We start from the raw sequence: 20610 nt of genomic DNA, 5'->3' as shown, positions 1-20610 counted from the left end.
TAGGTGTTTTTTTTTTTATTTATTTCTGCACTGGTCACTGAGAAAGGTGTGCGGGAGGTTTGAAAGCATTTAAGAAGTGAGCATTTCATTCAGATCTTGAGAAAATAAATTGTAAAAATGGTGAGTTAATGAGCAGCTGATGAGTTGGAGACACCAACCCTGCTGTCTAGTTCTAGTTCTTACTCAGAGCTCAGGGAGGTATTCAAGTGAAGATTTGACTTAAGGGTCAGAGTTTTACTGTGCTTTATTTAAAATTCCTTCTGCTGCTTCTTTTTTTGAAACCCTCTTCATGATTATTGTCACCCCAGAGGCTTTCCCAATAGTTCAGAACCCCTAGCCTGCTAAGATTTTCTGCTTAAAGGCAGCACTACTTCCTAAAAGTTTCTTTTCTTCCCTGATTGCTCCTCATCCCTTGTCTTCTCTTGGCCTTAGTTTCCCTCCCCTAATGCCTTAGAGAGTTCTACTTGGAGGAGGGCAGTTGGGAGGAGGTGAGTTAGACTCTGCAATGCTGGTCTCTACTGTGAAGGCTTTCAGAGCCCACACATGAAGGATAAACTGTTAATGGTGTATAGATGGAGGATAAAAGTGAAATGGAAAGGTGGGAGGTTTGTGGTTTGTTGATCAATAATGTCTTAATCTTTCCATTGGTCTGGCAACCTAAAGTCACTTGCTCAGAATGTCTACGTAGTATCTAGGAAGTGACTAGAGTTGGGGTTTCTCCCAACTCTGTCTCTGTAAATATTAGCATTAATATTAACTATACTTCCTGCCTTCAATTCCTCACTTAGTTTCCATTTAGGTAGATGGTGGGCTTCAGAAACAAAATATAACTTGCAATTGCTCCCTCTATACTCTTACCCAACTCTCAAACTAGTTTGTAGAGTCTGAAATTGATGTGTAAAGTTAAGTGATCAGTAATTACAGAAGGATTTGAATAAAGTTATATGAGATTACAGAATGAAAACTTCCAAATGAAAGGAAATTAGATCCTTGTGTACATTCTAAAGAAAAATTAAGTATTAATTAAATGCATACATGAAGACCAGAAACTATAAAACTTCTAGGAAAAATATAGGGAAGGATCAATTAACATTGGTTCTTACTGATTATCATCTTGAGAGAGATGGTTAAGGTAAAAAGAATGGCAAGTTTGAGAATACACACACAAACTCTCATACACACATATACACATATGCACATACCATGAGTCAGAGTATAAGATGTCCCTGAATTAAATGGATTTTTACAAAGTGTGTAGTAAATTCACACCAACTAGCTAGCCTTCCCTATCAGCAGTAGCAGATCTCAATGTGGTATTGTGGTGATGTGAAAATATTATCCACTACTGTTGATTTTGGTAGTCAGAAGAACTTGTTGATTCACAAGCTACATCATATTTGTGTTATATAACCTATTATATATAATATATACAATTAACATGCAATTTTCATCTTTTTTTTGTCAGTCATGGGGCTTGAACTCTGGGCCTAGGCTCTGTCCCTCAGCTCTTCAGCTCAAGGCTAGTGCTCTACTACTTGAGCCACAGCACCACTTCCAGTTTTCTGGTGGTTTATTGGAGATAAGAGTCTCACAGACTTTTCTGCTTGGGCTAGCTTTGAACCATGATCCTCAGATCTCAGCCTCCTGAGTAGCTAGGATTACAGGCATGAGCCACCGGCACCTGGCTGCAATTTTCATCTTAATATACAGTGTAGATGAATGCTAGCTGTCCTTCTGAATACTTAAATGTGTGTCTTTGAAACTTCAGAAAGGACTTTATGTGTTTAGGTAGTAACAATTTTGTTCATCCTCTGAACAAACTCTGTCCTCTAGCATTAATGTGAATCTTAGCAGTATTGAATCCAGGGAAAACATACGGAAAGCACAAGTTATAAGGAAGGCCAGATTCATGGAAGATTGGAATTAGCTAAAAGATGGGTCACTGGAGATATGAGTAAAGTGGAGAGGGATGTGGTAGAAAGAGTTTTTAATGTATACGTGTTTTTTTTGTTCCCTTTCTATCTTCTTCCCCCCATGGTATATCCCTTGTCACTGTATTTGATTCTGGCTCACAGAAGTAATTTTTAAATTAGAATGTTTGAAGACACATACCCATCTAAAATAGTAGTCATATCATTTCTAAAAAATAGTTTCCCAGTTGTTCTAATGAGTTTCAATGCATGAATATCAGAATACTTTTGTCTCTGGCATTCTGTAGCATTATGATTCCTTGAAGTTCAAGCATTTGGGTATTATTATCCAATACATCTTCACCTGTTAGTTACATTACATAAGAAAGGTGTGCCAATTTCAGGAGACAGTGACCTGACTTGTGCATACTTCAGGTTCTATCTGAAAAATATTCATCTTGGTTTTGATTAAAATAATTTATTTAATTTTGATTGATACCCTTATTTACATTATTTGCTTATTTTCCTGGTACAGGGAGTCCAGAGACAGCTGATTTCAACCTTCAAAGATAATGTTTAATGATAATTGTGGACTGAATTATGATAGAGGAATAATGTAATAGATGGAAAATTGCTGGAAGTATAGAGGATGAGATGGCACAGAAATTTGAGCTTATACTATTTGTGGTAACATTTAAAATGTAATTTCTTAGCAATTTTCAAATTAACTCTGTTATTAGTTTTCACACAATCATGTCCCATAGTCTTCTTAAATTTATTGTGTCTGTCTAACTGAAACTTTGTGTCTTTTAACCTGTATCTTCCCAAACACCTTCCTTACCCTGTTTTTGGTTAGCTAACATTTAATTCTTTTTTCTGTGAGTTCAACTTTAACACACCTTTTGTAAGATGGCACAAGACCTTTCTTCATCTAACTAAATAGAAGCTCCAATTCATTTTGAGTTCGTAGATACTATCATTGACACTAAATTTATTGAAAGAAGTATCTAGTCAAAATTCTGAGCATGTGGGAATGATTTGGAAAAAGTTGCTTTTAATTTAACAAAATCCAAGCTGAAGAAGTTCAGAGGCTGAAAGCCAATTGGAGCTCTAAGGGCACATTCTAAAGTCAAGGCCTTACATAGGAATAATTAAGTAAGTATTGTTACTATGCCAAAATTCTGCTAAAATCTCTTCTGTTTCTTTCTGCATGTGTCCTCACTTACTACACATTTATAACTTGCTACTTTTGTAAATATGTGTCCTTGGTTTAGTTTCTTTTAATATTTTAGAATGTTGTCTTCTCTTATGAAATTTAAGAGACTGAGGTTTATTAGTTTCAAGTTCCAAAGTGCCACTAGAGTTGGAGAAAGAAAAAAAGATGCAGAAGCCATATTCAACAATGAGTATTCTAAATTTTAAGTTATATTCAGTTTTTATTGTTTTCTTTTCCCCAGGAGTGAAAATCCAACCAAGGGTCTCATAAATGATAAACAAGCAATCACTGTATTCCTCAGCCACATCTCCAGCTCATTAAAAAAAATTCTCCCCAAAGGAGCACTATAAGATTTACCTGTGATGAGAGAAACCCAGTCCCACAGATGTACTCTACTGTATAAAACATCCTCCATTCCCTCAGGCATCGAAAGTTTCTACCTTGTAAGTTCTACATATATTTTCACAGATAACTTTCTGATATGTCTGTGGGATTTGAGGTGCTGCAAGGTGAGTGGGAAATGGGGAAAATGTTTTGATGAGAAAAAAAAAACATCTTATGTGATTCCATATTAAGGCAGGATGAGAGAATAATTCACAGTATCTGAAAGTAGACTACTAGAAGGTTTTGATTGTATTTTTTACAGAGACTTAATGAAGGATGACTGTTTTAAGGTGAGTTTAATAATCACTAAGACCTCCAATGGATGACATCTAAGGTGATAATAACTGGGAAGTTTGTTTGCCAAAAGGTTATATATGCTTAGACTGAAGAAGCTTCAGAACAGAGTCTTGATTTGCTATGAGATAGCTGAAGATGTTTCATGAGAGGAAGATGAAATCCTGTAGGTGAACAACTAGCTTTTATTGAATATGTTTCATATTTAAAATAGACTATCTTGTGATTTTTCACCATCTTATTTTAATGTATTTCTACCCATTAGCCTTATAAAAAACTGAGGAAATGACTTTTATAACTGGCTCACGTGTATGAAAGCTAATGAGTAACAGGTGGAGGATTTGAACTATGTTATGGCTTTAGATTCTGTATAATTGTAAGCCATGGCAAATATCTGTTATGGAAACATAAAGTTAGAATTGTGATGAGAAATTAAGAGGAGGAAGGTTTGGAGTATGAAGAAGTTCTACTTGACTGTTGCAGATATTCTCTAATGTGGCAGACAACTCTGGAAAACAAAAAGTTTTCTGTCACGGAATTGAAGAGATGAAATCATGAACATCAGGGATGGTGTAAAGGGAAGAGAGTTTTATTATGGAATCGTTGATTAGTCCTCATAGTGAGTTTGGAATGAGATGTACAAGTGCCTTTGAGATTTTAGATGCCGGAATCAGAGTAAGAACTGTAATTGTAGATATTACTATAGTTCTATATAAGTTCATGTGGAGAAGACCCCATGTTTCCCATATGGTTTACGTTGACTCAGATATAGAAGCATAACAGTGGCTCAACTTGAGTGAAATAGCCAAGTGAAAATACAGGGCCCTGAGTTCAAGTCCCAATACCAGCACATAAATAAATAAGTAAAAAATAGACTGATCAGAGGCTTAGTTTATGTGTGTACTGGCCCAAATGGTTTCAGAAAATGAACTCTAATTATTAAAAGAAAATAAATATATCTAGCCAGGTACCTTAAGATTTTACATGTTCTGAGATCTGATATTTCTTGTAGGAGAGACAAATTCAGGTCACAAGCAACCATGAGTCAGAAAACATTTTGTGTGAAGGTAAGGCGAAGCGCATCTTCACTAAACTATGTCTCTGGGTAACAGAGGTGGAAGTTTGAAGCAGGCACCAGTGAAGAGCATAAACACTGTGTAGGATGCACTTAAAATAATCAAGTTAAAAATATGAAGAATGTGTGACTGTACAGAAATCATTGTATTTTGAATAGATATAAGGCATGTATGACTGTGGTAAAAAGCACTTTTCATAGAGGATTCCACATTATTTCGAGTGGCTAGGTAGAAATTACCGCTTAGGCTTGCAAAGGTAAAATGTTAGTGCTGAGGAATAGAAAAAAGTAGTAGAGTGTGAAAGATGGACTCAGTGTTAAGTGCTGTAACATGGCAGGAAATGGAAGGTGAACACAAACTCAGAGACAAACTGCTTGTGAAGATTAAATAGCATGAAAAAAAGTGGTTGAGTTCAGGAATAAACAAGAACCTTTAGAGAACAGCTCGAATGCATTCTGACTCTGTGAAAGAAGCAGCAGACCCTAAGGAGATGATGGAGCTGAGAGACTGGAAAAATATTCTGGAAGACTATTCCTCTAGCACTGGAAAAGCTCAACGATCTTCCACCACTGTAGGAAATTCACACCGACTGTAGGTGAAGTATAATGCTCAGAATGTCTTAATGTTAAATGATTTTATTCTAGTGCCAACTGTCAGATCACAAAGGTGCATACATGACGAATAGGAAGCATAAAGCTAAGGAAATCTCTTTGCAGATTTTCTTTATCATTGGACATACTAGGCAAGTGTTCTACTACTGTACCACATCCTCAACCCAATATAAAGGGACTTTGTTAGATCCAATAGGCATGGACCAGAAGGAAGTAGTGAATTCGATTTTGCTCATTGCAAATGATGAAGGAAAGGAGAAATAGGGTGCCTGATGGTTGATCTTTCAATGATAGTTGTTCAAAAGCAGATAGACAGAGAGAAGTTGTGGGGATAAAATGGGTAAGAGGATAAATTTTGAATCTCACTAAAACATATTTTGCTAGTATAAATGCATTTGTCTCATTTTTAATCCCTCTAGTCTTAACCTGGAATAGAAGTGGAAGCAGCAATAGCAGTACTTTCTTCTCCTGACCAACTCACCATGCTGACAGTGAATGGCTCAGTCTTCATGCCTTCTGTGTTGACGCTCATTGGGATTCCCGGCCTGGAGTCTGTGCAGTGCTGGATTGGGATTCCATTCTGTGTCATGTACATCATTGCTGTGATTGGGAATTCTCTCATTTTATTTGTAATCAGAACGGAGGAGAGCCTCCATATTCCCATGTACATTTTTTTGGCCATGCTGGCAACCACAGATATTGGGCTTAGCACCTGCATTCTCCCCAAAATGCTAGGAATCTTCTGGTTTCATTCTCCAAGCATTTTTTATGATGCCTGCCTGTTGCAAATGGGGCTTATTCACATCCTTCAGGCAACAGAATCAGGCATCCTGCTGGCCATGGCCCTGGACCGCTATGTGGCCATCTGTAACCCACTGAGACATGCTACTATCTTCTCTCAGCAGCTCTTGATTAATCTGGGGGTTGGGGTGACACTCAGGGCTGTCATTCTCATACTCCCATCCCTGTTGCTCATCAAATGTCGTTTTAAGCACTACCGAACAACCGTGATCTCCCATTCTTACTGTGAGCACATGGCCATTGTGAAACTGGCAGCCGAAGATGTGAGAATCAACAAGATCTATGGTCTATTTGTGGCCTTCACCATCCTAGGCTTTGACATCATCTTTATTACCTTGTCCTATGTCCAAATCTTCGTCACAGTCTTCCAGTTGCCCCAGAAGGAAGCCCGACTCAAGGCCTTCAACACATGCATTGCTCACATCTGTGTCTTCCTGCAGTTCTACCTCCTGGCCTTCTTCTCTTTCTTCACACACAGGTTTGGCTCTCACATACCACCATATGTTCATATCCTCCTGTCCAGTCTTTATCTGCTAGTGCCACCCTTCCTCAACCCTATTGTCTATGGGGTAAAGACTAAGCAAATCCGTGACCATGTCCTGTACGTTCTAATTTCCAAAAAAACTTCTTAGAATTAATGATTCCTCCTACAGAATTGTTTGGTTCAAACAACTTGAATGACATAAACTCATGTTCCCCAGAAGATTACTAGAAGGCAATGGTATTATTTACTTTAAAATAATCAAATCAGTGGAGATAGATTTTTAGTTCTTTTTTCCCACATACTCTGATGAAAGATAGAATCATTTAGAGGCATTAAGATTATGAAAGAAGCACTAAGTGTTTTAGTTCTATCATGCTGAAATCTTACTGATGTATGATTAGTTTTTTCAGGCATATCATATTGATAAATCCATTTGCAAAGGACTGTCTAAAATATTGTGTTATTACATTTCACAATAAAACATAAAAATCAAACTCATGTTCTCTACAATTACGTGATATGGAAAATGTCTCTGTTTAATATGCTCATAATTAGGAGATATATAATTTTTAAGAATAACCTTGATTGACTAATTTATAAAGGATATTAAGTTGAAATGTAAAAATTATTTAATGTATCCTTTTGTTTTGATCCTGTTTATGGAAACCTACAAATATCTCCCTTTTCCTACTTAGCCAAATATAAAAACCAAAATTTTGGTTTTTGAACTTGATTTCAGTTAATTTCAGTGGAGCATGCTTTATAACAATATAGTTAAGCTGACAGTTAACCCATTTCTATAAGCTTATCTGCATTTCATTTCCTAGCATTTATTTGTGCATCTCTAGTTTAACAAATTTGAAATCACTTTTCTATATATATATATATGTCTTTCTACATATCTGTATATATACATACACTTATGTATCTGTATATACATACAGATATATATATATATATATATACGCACAAGTATATAGATATAGATAGATATACATTATTTTGCCAGTCCTGGGGCTTGAACTCAGGGCCTAGTTACTATCCCTGAGCTCTTTTGGTCAAGGCTATACTCTATCTCTTGAGCCACAGCTCTACTTCTAGCTTTTTCATGGTTAATTGGAGATAAGGGTTTCACTGATTTTTCTGCCAGGGCTGGCTTTGAACTGTTATCCTCCTATCTCAGCCTCGTGAGTAGCTAGGATTACAGGTGTGAGTAGCATGTGCCTGGTTATTTCACATATTTTTATAAAATACTTATGTTACCATAATATAAGACCAATAATGCAAAATAAATTTTATAATATGATCCCAAGATTATACACACTGGGAACTTTGTAAAAGAAAGAATGCAGGGCTGGGAAGGTGGCTCAGTGGTAAAGTGCTTGTCTTGCATGCACTTTGATTCCTCAGCACCTAGGTTTGATTTCTCAGCACCACATAAGCAGAAAAAGCTGGAAGTGGTGCTATGGCTAAAGTGGTAGAGTGCTAGCTTGGAGCTGAAGAGCTGAGGGACAGCACCCAGGCCCAGAGTTCAGGCCCCACAACCACCACCATTAACAACAAAAAGAAAGAATGCAGATAAAAAGATTAAAAAACAATTGGACTACTCACAAATACTTTTTTTATTTTTATTTTTATTGTGAACATACTGTACAGAGGGGTTACAATTACATGGGCAAGATAATGAGTACATTTCTTAAGAAGCATTGCAGCCTCCTCCTTTGTTTACCCTTCACATCCCTTCCCAGCCTTCCCCCGTCCCCCCACTCAGTCCTCCCCCCCCCACACCAAAGTTGTAAAGTTCCTTTTCAACATGACAACTTGTACTTCTCATTGTTGCAACGGGTCCACCTGTATCCTTTAACGACTTGTTTTCCCCCTGTCCTCCACAAATTATACCGACATCAAATACAGTGAAAGCAGGGGTTATACTGTGGGGGAGGGACATACAAAGCAACAAAGAAATAATCTTATAAATGCGTTAGAAACAAATGCATGAAAGAAAAAAAACGTTTAAATACATATCTAAGGGTTCATTTTCCTAACATCACATTATCTGACCTTTTCTGCTTGACTCATACATATACTAGATATTGCCCATAAGGGAAACCATGGGACCTATGTTTCTTTGGGCTTGGCTTACTTCACTTAATAGAATTTTTTCCAAGCCTTTCCATTTCCTAACAAATGGGGAAATGTCATTCTTCCTGATGGAGGCATAGAATTCCATTGTGTATATATACCACATTTTCTTGATCCATTCATCTACTGAGGGGCATCTGGGTTGGTTCCATATCTTAGCTATGGTAAATAATGCTGCAATAAACATAGTTGTGCTGGTAGCTTTAGTGTGGTCTTGTTTGTAAACATTTGGGTAAATGCTCAAAAGTGGGATTGCTGGGTCATAGGGGAGTTCTATGTGAAGTCTTTTGAGGAACCTCCATACTGCTTTCCAAAGTGGTTGAACAAGTTTACATTCCCACCAACAATGAAGTAAGGTTCCCTTCTGTCCACATCCCCGCCAGCATCTGTTGTTATTAGAGTTCTTGATTTTTGCCATTCTAACTGGGGTGAGGTGGTATCTCAATGTTGTTTTGATTTGCAACAAATACTTTCTTTTTAGGCAAACACAATCAACACAGATATAGACTTATTTAAGAAACATGTTTATGGTGTAACAATGATTTTTACATAGCTCCAATTGTACTAATATTTGGAGGTTTAAATCTCTAATGGAATGTAGTTACAGTTATATGACAGTGAGCATTAAATGTTTCAGGATTTTGATTAGGAGAGCTGTGTCCTGCTTCTCCTCATGTCATCAATGTATAGAACAATGTCTGAGATTTCTTAGAATCTCATCAACGTTGGTTAAATGATGAGCTTATAAAGCGTTTTCTTGTTGCTAATGGAGTCAAAGGCGGTATATTTGGGGCTAAGTTTTACCATGAAATCTATACCTAGGAAATGAATTACTATAGTATTAAGGTAAGTGATGCATTCAGGATTGAAAGAATAATTCTTAATCCTGAAATAAATTATGAGGCAAACACAAAATTGACATAGGAGTAGGGCTTTTGGACCTTTGTACATATATTTCTTGCTGTACTTCCTTTGCATCTTCATTTAGTCTCTATAGTAGTTATGTATAAGTTTTCTTCAATTAGCCTCCAAGTTTGAGAACTAAACAATTCAAAGCAAAACAGAAGAGCGGTTATGGTGACACTAATCAGTACTCTCAGCTATTTAGGAAATGGAAGTAGGAAGATAATAATCTGAGGCTAGCCTGGACAAAAGGAAGAGACATTCTCTGAAAAAAGAAGCTAGACCCCAAAGGACTGGGTGTGTGGTTCAAAAGGCAGAGTTTGCCTAATAATAGCAAAGCCCAAGTTCAAACCCTAGTATGGCCTAAATTAATAAATAAATTAGAAAAACAAGGAAATAAGCAAAGATGCCTGAGTACCTAATTTGGCAGAGGTCAAAGACATCTCTGTGTTTCTGTTTGTCTGTCTGTCTTTCACAAACATACATATACCATATTATTAATAAGGAAGGCTAGTTGAAATTCTAAAATTGAAGAATAGGATTTTTAAGTGATATAGAAATAAATTCAAGTCTGATATTTTTTAATAAAATTAAATAAATTTGGAAGAAATGGTACAATCACAAAAAAGGGGGAGGGGAATCCCAAAATGTTGGTTGATGGAGAGAAAAGTAACTGAAAAAGTTACTTTTCATGTTTGTTCTGCATTAAAGAATTAGTTATTCTGGTGTTTATGAAATCAACTGTTCAGGGATGATAAAGAATGGGAAATCATTCTTTGAAAGAAATTAAAATGCAAAAATGCATACATTCCTTTAGAAAGATTTTCCACCATATTATATCATAGTAAGCATAAGATGAATACAATTTGGTTTACAGTTATAGAAGGAGGTAAGTTATATGACCTTATTATAAACATGTGACATAGGATTAAGTGTGTATACATCAGGTCTATAAACTGATTAAATGAACCTATATCTATGTCTATGAAATCATTACTACAATTAAAGTACTAACTGGAAAAATGGTCTCAGGTGCATTTGTGATGTAACCCTATATCAGTTGTTATTTATAGGAAATACTTACCTGAATGTAGTTAATAAAAACAAGTTTGCATATTTAAATTTTTCCATGCAAATGTGAATGTGGGATGTTCAATTACATTTGATCTAATTTCTTTTATCTTTTAGAATTACATTTTATAATAATTCAACTTTCATACAAAATATATCCACAAAATATATATAATTATATATAATATTATACATGAATTATAGATATAATATTTATCCATTCATTTCTCCATGTACATTTGTGTTCTTTCCAGGTGGAGCTCTTCTAAATAAACCAGCTATTCACATTTATACAAATCCTTTTGCACCTATGTTTTCATTGGTGGCTAGAAACCTAGTGTGAAGTTATTGCATCATAGGTTGGATTTATGCTTGCAGTTTAGGAGGTAGCGAAAGATGGTGGCAGAGCAAGATGCTTTAGTAATGGTTTCCTCATAGAGACAATGTTTATACTGTTGTGCATGCACCAAACCACCTTCAAAGTCCACAGGAAGCGAAATGAAAGACCATGGTGCCTGGTTTTGGTAAAAAGATAAGAATAAATACACCGAAGAAAGACAAGAAGTAAAAGGTCAGATAATGTGATGTTAGGAAAATGAACCCTTAGATATGTATATAAATGTTTTTTTCTTTCATGCATGTGTTTCTAATGCATTTATAAGATTATTTCTTTGTTGCTTTGTATGTCCCTCCCCCACAGTATAACCCCTGCTTTCACTATATTTGATGTGGGTATAATTTGTGGAGGAGATGGGGAAAAACAAGTCGTTTAAGGATACAGGTGGACCCGTTGCAACAATGAGAAGTACAAGTTGTCATGTCAAAAACGAACTTTACAACTTTGGTGCACGGGGGGTGTAGGGGGGGATGTAGGGGGGGTGTGGGGGCGGGGAGAATTGCGTGGGGGGGCATGGGGAGGCTGGGAAGGGATGTGAAGGGTAAACAAAGGAGGAGGCTGCAATGCTTGATAAGAAATGTACTCATTATCTTGTCCATGTAATTGTAACCCCTCTGTACAGTATGTTCACAAAAATTAAAATAATAAAAAAAAGAAGACAAGAAGGATATAGTTGCTGATGTGAAGCTTCACACAGTGAAGTTGTAGTAATATAACATAAGTTGATTTGTATCCTGCTTGAGGCAGGGAGAAGGAATGAATTCCAAACCTCAGAATTAAAACCCAGTACAAGTCCTGCTGCGGCGAAACTTGGTGCTGGCAACACCCATGGCTTCTCCATCTGGGCCAGCACACACATAAACAGCCTCCGATCAGTCTATTTTTTTTTTTTTTTTACTGATTTATTTATTTTTGTGTTGGTATTGGGACTTGAACTCAGAGCCTTGTGTTTTCCCTTGGCTATTTCACTCAAGGCCAGCATTCCTTAACTTGAACCACTGTTCTACTTCTAGACTTTATTTATTTATTTTTACAGTCACAGATATTCCTGCCTAGCTGGCTTCAAACCAGGATCTTTAGATCCTAGCCTCCTGAGTACCTGAGTAGGTAGGATTAGCAATATGAATCATGGGTCCTGGGTTTTAGACATGCTTTACTCAGACATGTTAGCTCTATTACACCTCATATAACCTTGAATACACAGCTAAGATCAGCTGTGCAGTCAATGTGAATGAATCCTGGTGTGTCCAAGCTGTTCCAATCATCAGGTAGCTCCTCTTGGTAGAGTCTTTAGGTCCTCATGGTGCACATGGCCACAGGCAGGCAGACAGATATGCTGGTCAGCAACCCTTGTGCTTGGTTGCAGAAGGCATGTCATACCAATGTAAGTCTTGATCTTTTCCCAGGTCTGCACTGCTCTTGGTCCACTGTGTTCTACAGATGTTATTCATCATTGCAAGTGTCCTTGCTCAGGGTGTCTCAACTCCATTTCTCCTCCAAACCCAGGCAGAGCAACAACACACAGACAGTAACTGTCTCTTAGCAGAAGTAAAAGAAGGTGGCTGCCAATTCATTGTCAGTAAGACTGAGGCTGGTACTTTCACGGTAAAGCTAGGGCTAAGGTATAGTCGATCGATCAGTGTTTATGTGCTTCTTGCAATCCAGTAGGGCTTTGTTTGAGTGGAGAAGCATCTTTTATATACTCCTTCAGGCCATTGTAAGAATACATACCAGCTGAAGATTAGATACCACCCTGCTGTGGTGACCTCAAGTGTTGAAACAAGAATGCTTTAATAGACTCATTGCAAAGCTGGACTTAGTATGTCATCTAGTGGTGAGATTGTAGAAGTATCTACAGGCTCAGAGAAATCAGAAAAACTGCTTAGGCATCATGCAATAATAAGCAATGGGGAAGAAAAATGCAAATTTAAACATATCTCAAAGACCACAGTGGAAAAGAAAGTAGAAACAAATAAGTTTACAGGAAAGAAGAAAGAAGACCAAAGGATTCCCCCCAACTTGTTCAAAGAAGTTCAAAGTACTTAGTAATGAAAGCAGAACAAATTGAGACAACACTGAAATACCACTTAAGTCCATATGAATCAGAAGAAAAAAAAAACAGCTAAAACTGACAGAGGTCTAATTAAATAAATAAGTAAGTACTTTTGAGCATGTACCTCTAGAGTGATAATAGATAGGTCCAACCACAATGGATAAAAATCTGTTTACTTACTTTACTTTGAAGGAATAAATATGAATGAGCTCGTAGCCATATAAGCATGTCAGTATGGAAAAAATACAAATGTGAGATGAATGCAACTGTGTTTCAAAAAGATTGTAGAGGAAAAAAGGTTAACAGAAGAAATCGTAAAATGTACTAAATGCTTGTCCTCGATTTGAACTTAGGACTGGGCACAGTCCATGAGCTTTTTTGCTCAAGGTTAGTGCTCTACTACTTGAGCCACAGCCCCACTTCTGACTTTGTGGTGCTATAGAATAACAAAATTTGAAATTGCCCAAGTAAGTTTGTGCATCCTATCTTTGTGGTTGGGGTCACCAACAGACTATCAGATGAGGAGGTCCATTTCTATAATCATGTAAGTCTCCCCATCCCTTCTATATCTCTTCTTTAACATATTTCTTTCTCTTGTTTTCCCAGGATAGATGACAATATCAGTACTGATTTTAATTTGTTTGTTTATACACAATAGAGTAAGGAAAAGCTATTCAATTAACCAATCATATGATCTGAAGACCATGGTATGGAAAGTATTCAAAATGTAGGAAACATTTAGTGTCTCCAAGTTTCCTTGTACTAGTAAACAAACAAACAAACAAAGGTCAACATGACTTATTTGGAGGATTTTGGAGCCTGGCCTAGCATTGAGCATCCAATCTTACTCAGCTGATTGTTAGATATCCTATTTATGGGGGATGTTCTAGAAACATAGGCAACAGAGAAATTTTAAAACCAACCACATTTTCAAGGGAATCATTGACAAATAATAGAAACTTATGAATATTTAGAAAGTTCTAGCTGAGAGAATGTACACATAATTGTTTTGTCTGCACAGAATCAGTTTTGAATCCCATGATTTGTGGCATTTGTGCTTGCCATTCCCCCCACCCCCTATCTTTATCTTTCATTAAAGGTCATTTCAAAGGCTCGGAGAGGACTAGTGGGGTTTCTGAACTGTTCTAAGCTGATCAATTCTAACACATAACCAGTGGAAGAAAAGAGAAGCAGGGTCACAGAGCCTTAAGATTTCAAGGGGAATGAAACAATGAGGATTCAATTTAGCTGCCTTTAAACATGTACAAAGTCCTTCTTCTGTATGTGGCATTTACAACCCTCTGAGGATACAGGATATGAATTCCCAGTACAAATTAGATCTGAACAGGCCACGCTATATTAACTTAGATGGCTTATAATGATTGCCAGAGGGAGTGAAATATTGTACAGATGATAGAAGAGATGGCAATGATGCTTCTCTCTGCAGATTCTGTACCAGAACTAGATCCTGGAAATCTTTCACGATAGGCACAAACACAATCCTCTCGGGCTTAAATGTAGAACCCAAGAGATATCTAAAGAGAGGTATAAATAGACCAGTCCAGATTTGTTACCTGTGTTATGGTCCTCTCCTTTTGATTTTCCTCCTCTCAAACTGGTAACTATTTTCAAGATTTTAATAAGTACCAGGTAAGGACTCTAGATTGATTGATGAAAACATGAGAAAATAATATGAGAAGGAGTCAGGAAGTTGCAGAAATTGCTTATTCTTTCAAGAACTGAATCATCTCACAGTTTTCTCTGTCTGACCAATGGAAACTGCACTTAGCCTTAGCAAGAGTGACAATTGTGCTACATTTTTATGGGTATTAAAAATTAAATGGGTGGTGTGTAGCTATTTTTTTCCTATAGAAAATGTTTATACAATGATTATTTTTCTTCCATGGAGTTGTAGGTTAGACAAAGATGTAATATAGGTCTTATGATTCAAAGATAGGCGTAGTGGTTAAACAAGTTCATTAGCGAATGTCTATATTTATATATACATGTACATGCAAATATTTTCCATAAAAATTATTAGTATTTATTATGTATCAGATGCTGGAATAGACACAGATTAAAAGGCTGAAACTCAGAGCTTTTCTTTTATCTCTCCCCCATAAGGAATAATGGTTTAAATCAGTGAGGAAGCAAAAAGCACCCAAAACATGCCTGTGTCCATTACTCTGTTTCCTGAACCTTTAAAATAAGTGCTGGCTTTGGAGTCATGGGTAGTAACTGATGTAGTAGACCCAATACTTATTTAATGTGCACCTTACAAAATTAAGAAAAGTTAAAAAGGGGTAGGTAGAGGCAGAATGGGTGAGAATGTTGAAAGGGGTGACAATGATCAAAACTGCTTTGTTGAATGGAAATTCTTTTGTGCAACTCCTTAAAGGTATTTTTTAAAAATTCAAGAAATACTTTGTGGGTATGTTAAACCAATTCAGTCTCATAGTAATGGATCATAAGCCTGAAATCAAAGATTGTTAAATTTGTTTCAAGGTAACAATAATTTCATTCTTTTTACATGATTTTATACAGGGCCTAGCATCATCTGTTGTTGTGACAGAGATCTATCTGATTTATATACTTACTCCTGAGGTACTAATTTCACAATTTACTAACACTTGAATTTGCTGCTAATTTTTATCTAAAAGTTATATAGACACTTTATAATTTATATACTTTAATACTTTTAATACTTGAAATTTTTAAAGATATTTTTGTAGGCTGGGATGTAGCTCAGTGGCAAAGCACTTGCCTAGCAAGTTCAACGTCCTAGGTTCGATCCCCAATACCAAAACAGAAAAGACAAAAAAATACAGTTAAAAAAGATATTTTTGCATGTTTTTTATTGTAAAAATATTGTACAGAGGGGTTACAGTTACATGAGCAAGGTAATGAGTACATTTTCTATCAAGCATTGATACCTCCTTTGTTTTTTCCCTACTATCCCTTTCCTCCCACTTCCACAACTACCACCTGTCCCCACAAGTTGTAAAGTTAGTTTTCAACATAATGTCTTGTACATCTCATTGTTACAATATTTTGTACATAAGAGAAATAAATGTCCAGGTAAACTGACTTCCTGGGGTCATAGAAGCAGAATATGATTGGTTAGCATATTTTCATCTGATTGTATATGGTCCCAGAATCACATTGATTTTAATGTCCCTCTCATTATTCATTCACAATTCAATCAGAGTGAGTCATTAATACTGTCACAGAATGATATTACAAGAAGCTCAGATCTGTAATTTGAGTAACCACAGGCTGCTATGTATGTTACAATGGAAATAAAACAGCAGAAATGGTTACTGGTGTCCTAAAATATCACCAGCAAAGTTCAAAGAAAGACTATAGAATTGTTTTTGATCTTTCTTTACATCTTCATTTCTGCTTTTATTTTTATCATATAGATAAATCTCTCCCTATCACAAGTGTCCTTATGATGTCTTTATTTCCTGTAACTCAGCTTCTCATGAGAACCTGTCACTCGCATGTATGGCTTTAGCATAGGATTGCATTTGCTGAGCTTCAAAATTAATCTTCTCTTTATCAAGCTGAAGTCTCAAAATCCCATTGGAACTTGAGGATTGGCAGCTGAACAGTAAATGTTTCATTAATTGGCTTTCTGTAAACAAAGCAGAACCATAGACAAGTATCTTTTCATTCAAATAGTTTTGAAAATTCTCATGCCAATTTAAGGCAATATAAACTTGCTATATATTTCACTGAGAGTAAAAATGCCAGATCATAGAAAGTTCATTTGTAAAAAGAAACAAAATACCACTTAATTAAAAATTAATGGTAGCAAAACTATCATGGTTAGAATATAGAACTGCTGTGTAATGAAGATATGAACATACAGTAAGTTCTTAAAGTCTACACCACCTGAGAAAATGATATCCACATTTCCTCTGGAAAATGAGGACTATTTCATATTTATTTCCATTCCATGCTTATACTTATACAACACACACACACACACACACACACACACACACACACACACACACATCCTACCCTTTGGTTGTAGCCCCTAGACCGCCTTTTCATCTAACACTGCCCTTACTTTTATGCACATTCATTTTGAACAAGTAATTGGTAAATCATCCTTTAACTTTTGATTAAAGGACCATAATGTCTTTTTGGTGTGAAAAACTAAATTATGTTTTGCTATAATGTACTTGTTAATATGAGGCACATTATCTAGTTTATCTGTGACCCAAGTAGGATAGACCCCATAAAAGACATATACGTACATATATATATATATATATATATATATATATGTATATGTATATGTATATGTATATATATTTAATAGCCTGGCTCAATTTGGCATAGCAAATTGTTTACTTTTTAATGTCTCTAAAGTTTAAAGAGCAGATTGAATGACAGATAAGGATCAATTCACTTCCTTTCTGTGTCTCAACAGTTAGCACCAGGCTTAGCATCAATTCAGAGATTAATCAATGTAGAAGAGGGCATATGTGCGATATTGCTTGAAATGGAATTTGCCCAACATAGTTCATTCCCTCTTTTAAAAGCAGCTAATTCAATGTCTTCTCAATTTCTTCAGGAATACTGTCAATGAAGTACTTGATGCTGTGCTTTTATATCTACTTTCGCTGTGATAGGCAGAAGGACGTAGTAATCAAAACCATAGCTTTGAGATTTACTGTGCCTGGTTTTGAATTCAGCAGTGTCTCATATTGGTGACAAGTATAAAAAAACACTTTTTTTTCCTAATAGAAACTGTGCAGTTTGGGGATCAATAATTCATCCTATGATGATATTACTCAGATGACAATCCTGGAAAGAACATCTGATCAAATCTTATGCAGCCAGGCTGGTGCCCATGAATTCTCAAATTCCTGATCTTCATTTAAGGTTCTAAGCTGAGACTGAAGAGCACAGATGAACCCTTCCTTTCACAATCACACCAACCCCCAGGACGTATGGTATTTCCTCATTGGAATCCCAGGACTGGAAGACTTGCATACCTGGATCTCCATCCCTATCTGCTCCATGTACATTGTAGCAGTCATGGGCAACATCTTCTTGATCCTTCTGATTGTCACTGAGCGCAGTCTCCATGAGCCCATGTATCTCTTCCTCTCCATGCTGGCCCTAGCAGACGTCCTACTCTCCACGGCCACAGCTCCCAAGATGCTGGCCATCTTCTGGTTCCATTCTACAGATATATCTTTCCGTAGCTGTGTGTCCCAGATGTTCTTCATCCATTTCATCTTCGTGGCAGAATCTGCTATTCTCCTGGCCATGGCCTTTGACCGCTATGTGGCCATCTGTCACCCTCTGAAATACACCATGATCCTTACCTCACCAGTCATTGGTAAGATTGGCATTGCAGCTGTCCTCAGGAGCTTTTTCATCTGTTGTCCATTCATCTTCCTGGTGTATCGACTCTTATATTGTGGGAAAAACATCATCCCCCATTCCTACTGTGAGCACATGGGCATTGCCAGGTTGGCTTGTGACAATATCAATGTCAACGTTATTTACGGACTCACTGTGGCTCTGCTCTCCACGGGGCTGGATATAATATTCATCATTATGTCCTACACAGCGATCCTTTATACTGTTTTTCAGATACCTTCCTGGGCTGCCAGATATAAGGCCCTTAACACATGTGGTTCCCATATCTGTGTCATCCTTTTGTTCTATACACCAGCATTCTTCTCCTTCTTTGCCCATCGCTTCGGAGGCAAAACCATTCCTCGCCACATCCACATCCTAGTGGCGAACCTCTATGTGGTGGTGCCCCCTATGCTCAACCCCATCATTTATGGAGTGAAGACCAAACAAATTCAAGATCGGGCGATTTATGTTTTCTCCTCTATGAGTACATGTTGTTAAACTGACAGATAATGCAAACCATTGAGTGTTTCTGAATAAAACTCTACATATATGTCTCTCTCTTTCTCTTTAAAACACTAGTTAAATGAAGAAGAGAAAGAAATGAAATGCAGAAACAAATTTCAAATCCACTTGAAAAGATACTATCTGTGAAAGTTTTCATTGTACTAAAGTGAAAGACTGAAAGTTTTTCAAAAAAGAGTATTGAAATAATAAAAAAAAAAGACTATAAGAGAGGAAAATATCATCAAAGAACATTTTGCTCATCTATGGAAGGATAATGCTGAAACACTTTCTGCCATTAATGTTGGCTAAAAATAATACTTTAAGATGGTGCCAGTGGTTCACACTTATATTCCTAGCTACTCATGTACCTGAGATCTGAGGACCATGATTTGAAATTAGCCTCTGTATGAAAATCCATGATATTCTACCTCCAAAATAATTAGAATAAAAAAGAGCTGAGCTGGAGAAGTAGCCAAATTTGTAGGTGCCATGTGTGAGCATAGAAACGAAACAAATTGTCTCTACAAAATATTTTGAAGAAATTGTTTTTTCCTCATTATATATTCTTGGAATCTTTGTCAAAAATCAACATAACACAACCTGTGAGTTTTATTCTGGGTTTTATATTCTTTTCATTTGATACATTTTCCTGTTTCTATATCAGTACCATGCAGCTTTGAGATTGTCTTTGTAAAATATGTTTTGAAAATACTGAATAGATTTTATAGAACATTACCAACAGTAGTAAAGCAATATATAACCTGTTAAAAAAGAGTGCCTCTTAGTGTATTAATCTATTAAAAATATAAAGTATGAGGGATTTAGGATTCATAGATACAATAATAAAGTTTCAGAAATACAATAGATACAATAAGAAAGTTTCAGAAAGAGTCACTATTTCAATAAATTTAAAGTATCTTGTCATAATGAAGACTGGAATGACATCTATTGCTAATATCACTAACTTTGGAACTGATAAACATCTATGATTAATGATTAATGACACAATAAACAGTGAAAGACTATGTTATTCTGTGTTTTCAACAATCAGAAGAAAAAAACAAAAAGCCCACATAATCTGCAGCTTAATCATGAGAAAAGACCAGACATTACTAGATGTATATTCTACATAACAACACCATGTGTTATTAAATATGTCACTATAAAAAAGAAATCTTGGCATAGTAACACATACCTACAATTCCAGGATCAAGGAGGCCTAATCTAGATGCTGCATACAGACCCTGTCCTCTCCCCGAAATTCTCATGATAAAACTAGGACAGAAGGATCATACCATACCAAAATATGAACTAACTATGGCAGCCATATAATCAAAGTTGTATTAAAGGAGGAGAAACTAAAAGTGCTTCCTCTA

At 36.3% G+C, this 20610-nt stretch overlaps 2 protein-coding genes across 2 annotated transcripts; both read left to right on the top strand.

Annotated features, from left to right (window-relative positions):
• Positions 1-5973: 5973 nt before the first annotated feature.
• On the top strand, positions 5974-6924 carry LOC122116265 (olfactory receptor 52A5-like). Its single transcript, XM_042689894.1, has one exon. It carries the CDS (start codon positions 5974-5976, stop codon positions 6922-6924), a length of 951 nt encoding a protein of 316 aa, XP_042545828.1.
• An 11359-nt stretch (positions 6925-18283) lies between these two features.
• Positions 18284-19228, top strand: LOC122115718 (olfactory receptor 52Z1-like). The gene has a single exon (XM_042689171.1). The coding sequence runs from the start codon at positions 18380-18382 to the stop codon at positions 19226-19228; it is 849 nt and encodes a 282-aa protein (XP_042545105.1). The 5' UTR covers positions 18284-18379.
• Positions 19229-20610: the final 1382 nt, after the last annotated feature.

The sequence above is a fragment of the Dipodomys spectabilis genome, unplaced genomic scaffold (genome assembly GCF_019054845.1).
Source record: "Dipodomys spectabilis isolate Male_0828 unplaced genomic scaffold, ASM1905484v1 ptg000003l, whole genome shotgun sequence".
Lineage (NCBI taxonomy): Eukaryota > Metazoa > Chordata > Mammalia > Rodentia > Heteromyidae > Dipodomys > Dipodomys spectabilis.
The sequence above is the reverse complement of the archived record's forward strand: the minus strand, read 5'-3'. Positions and strand labels throughout refer to the sequence as shown.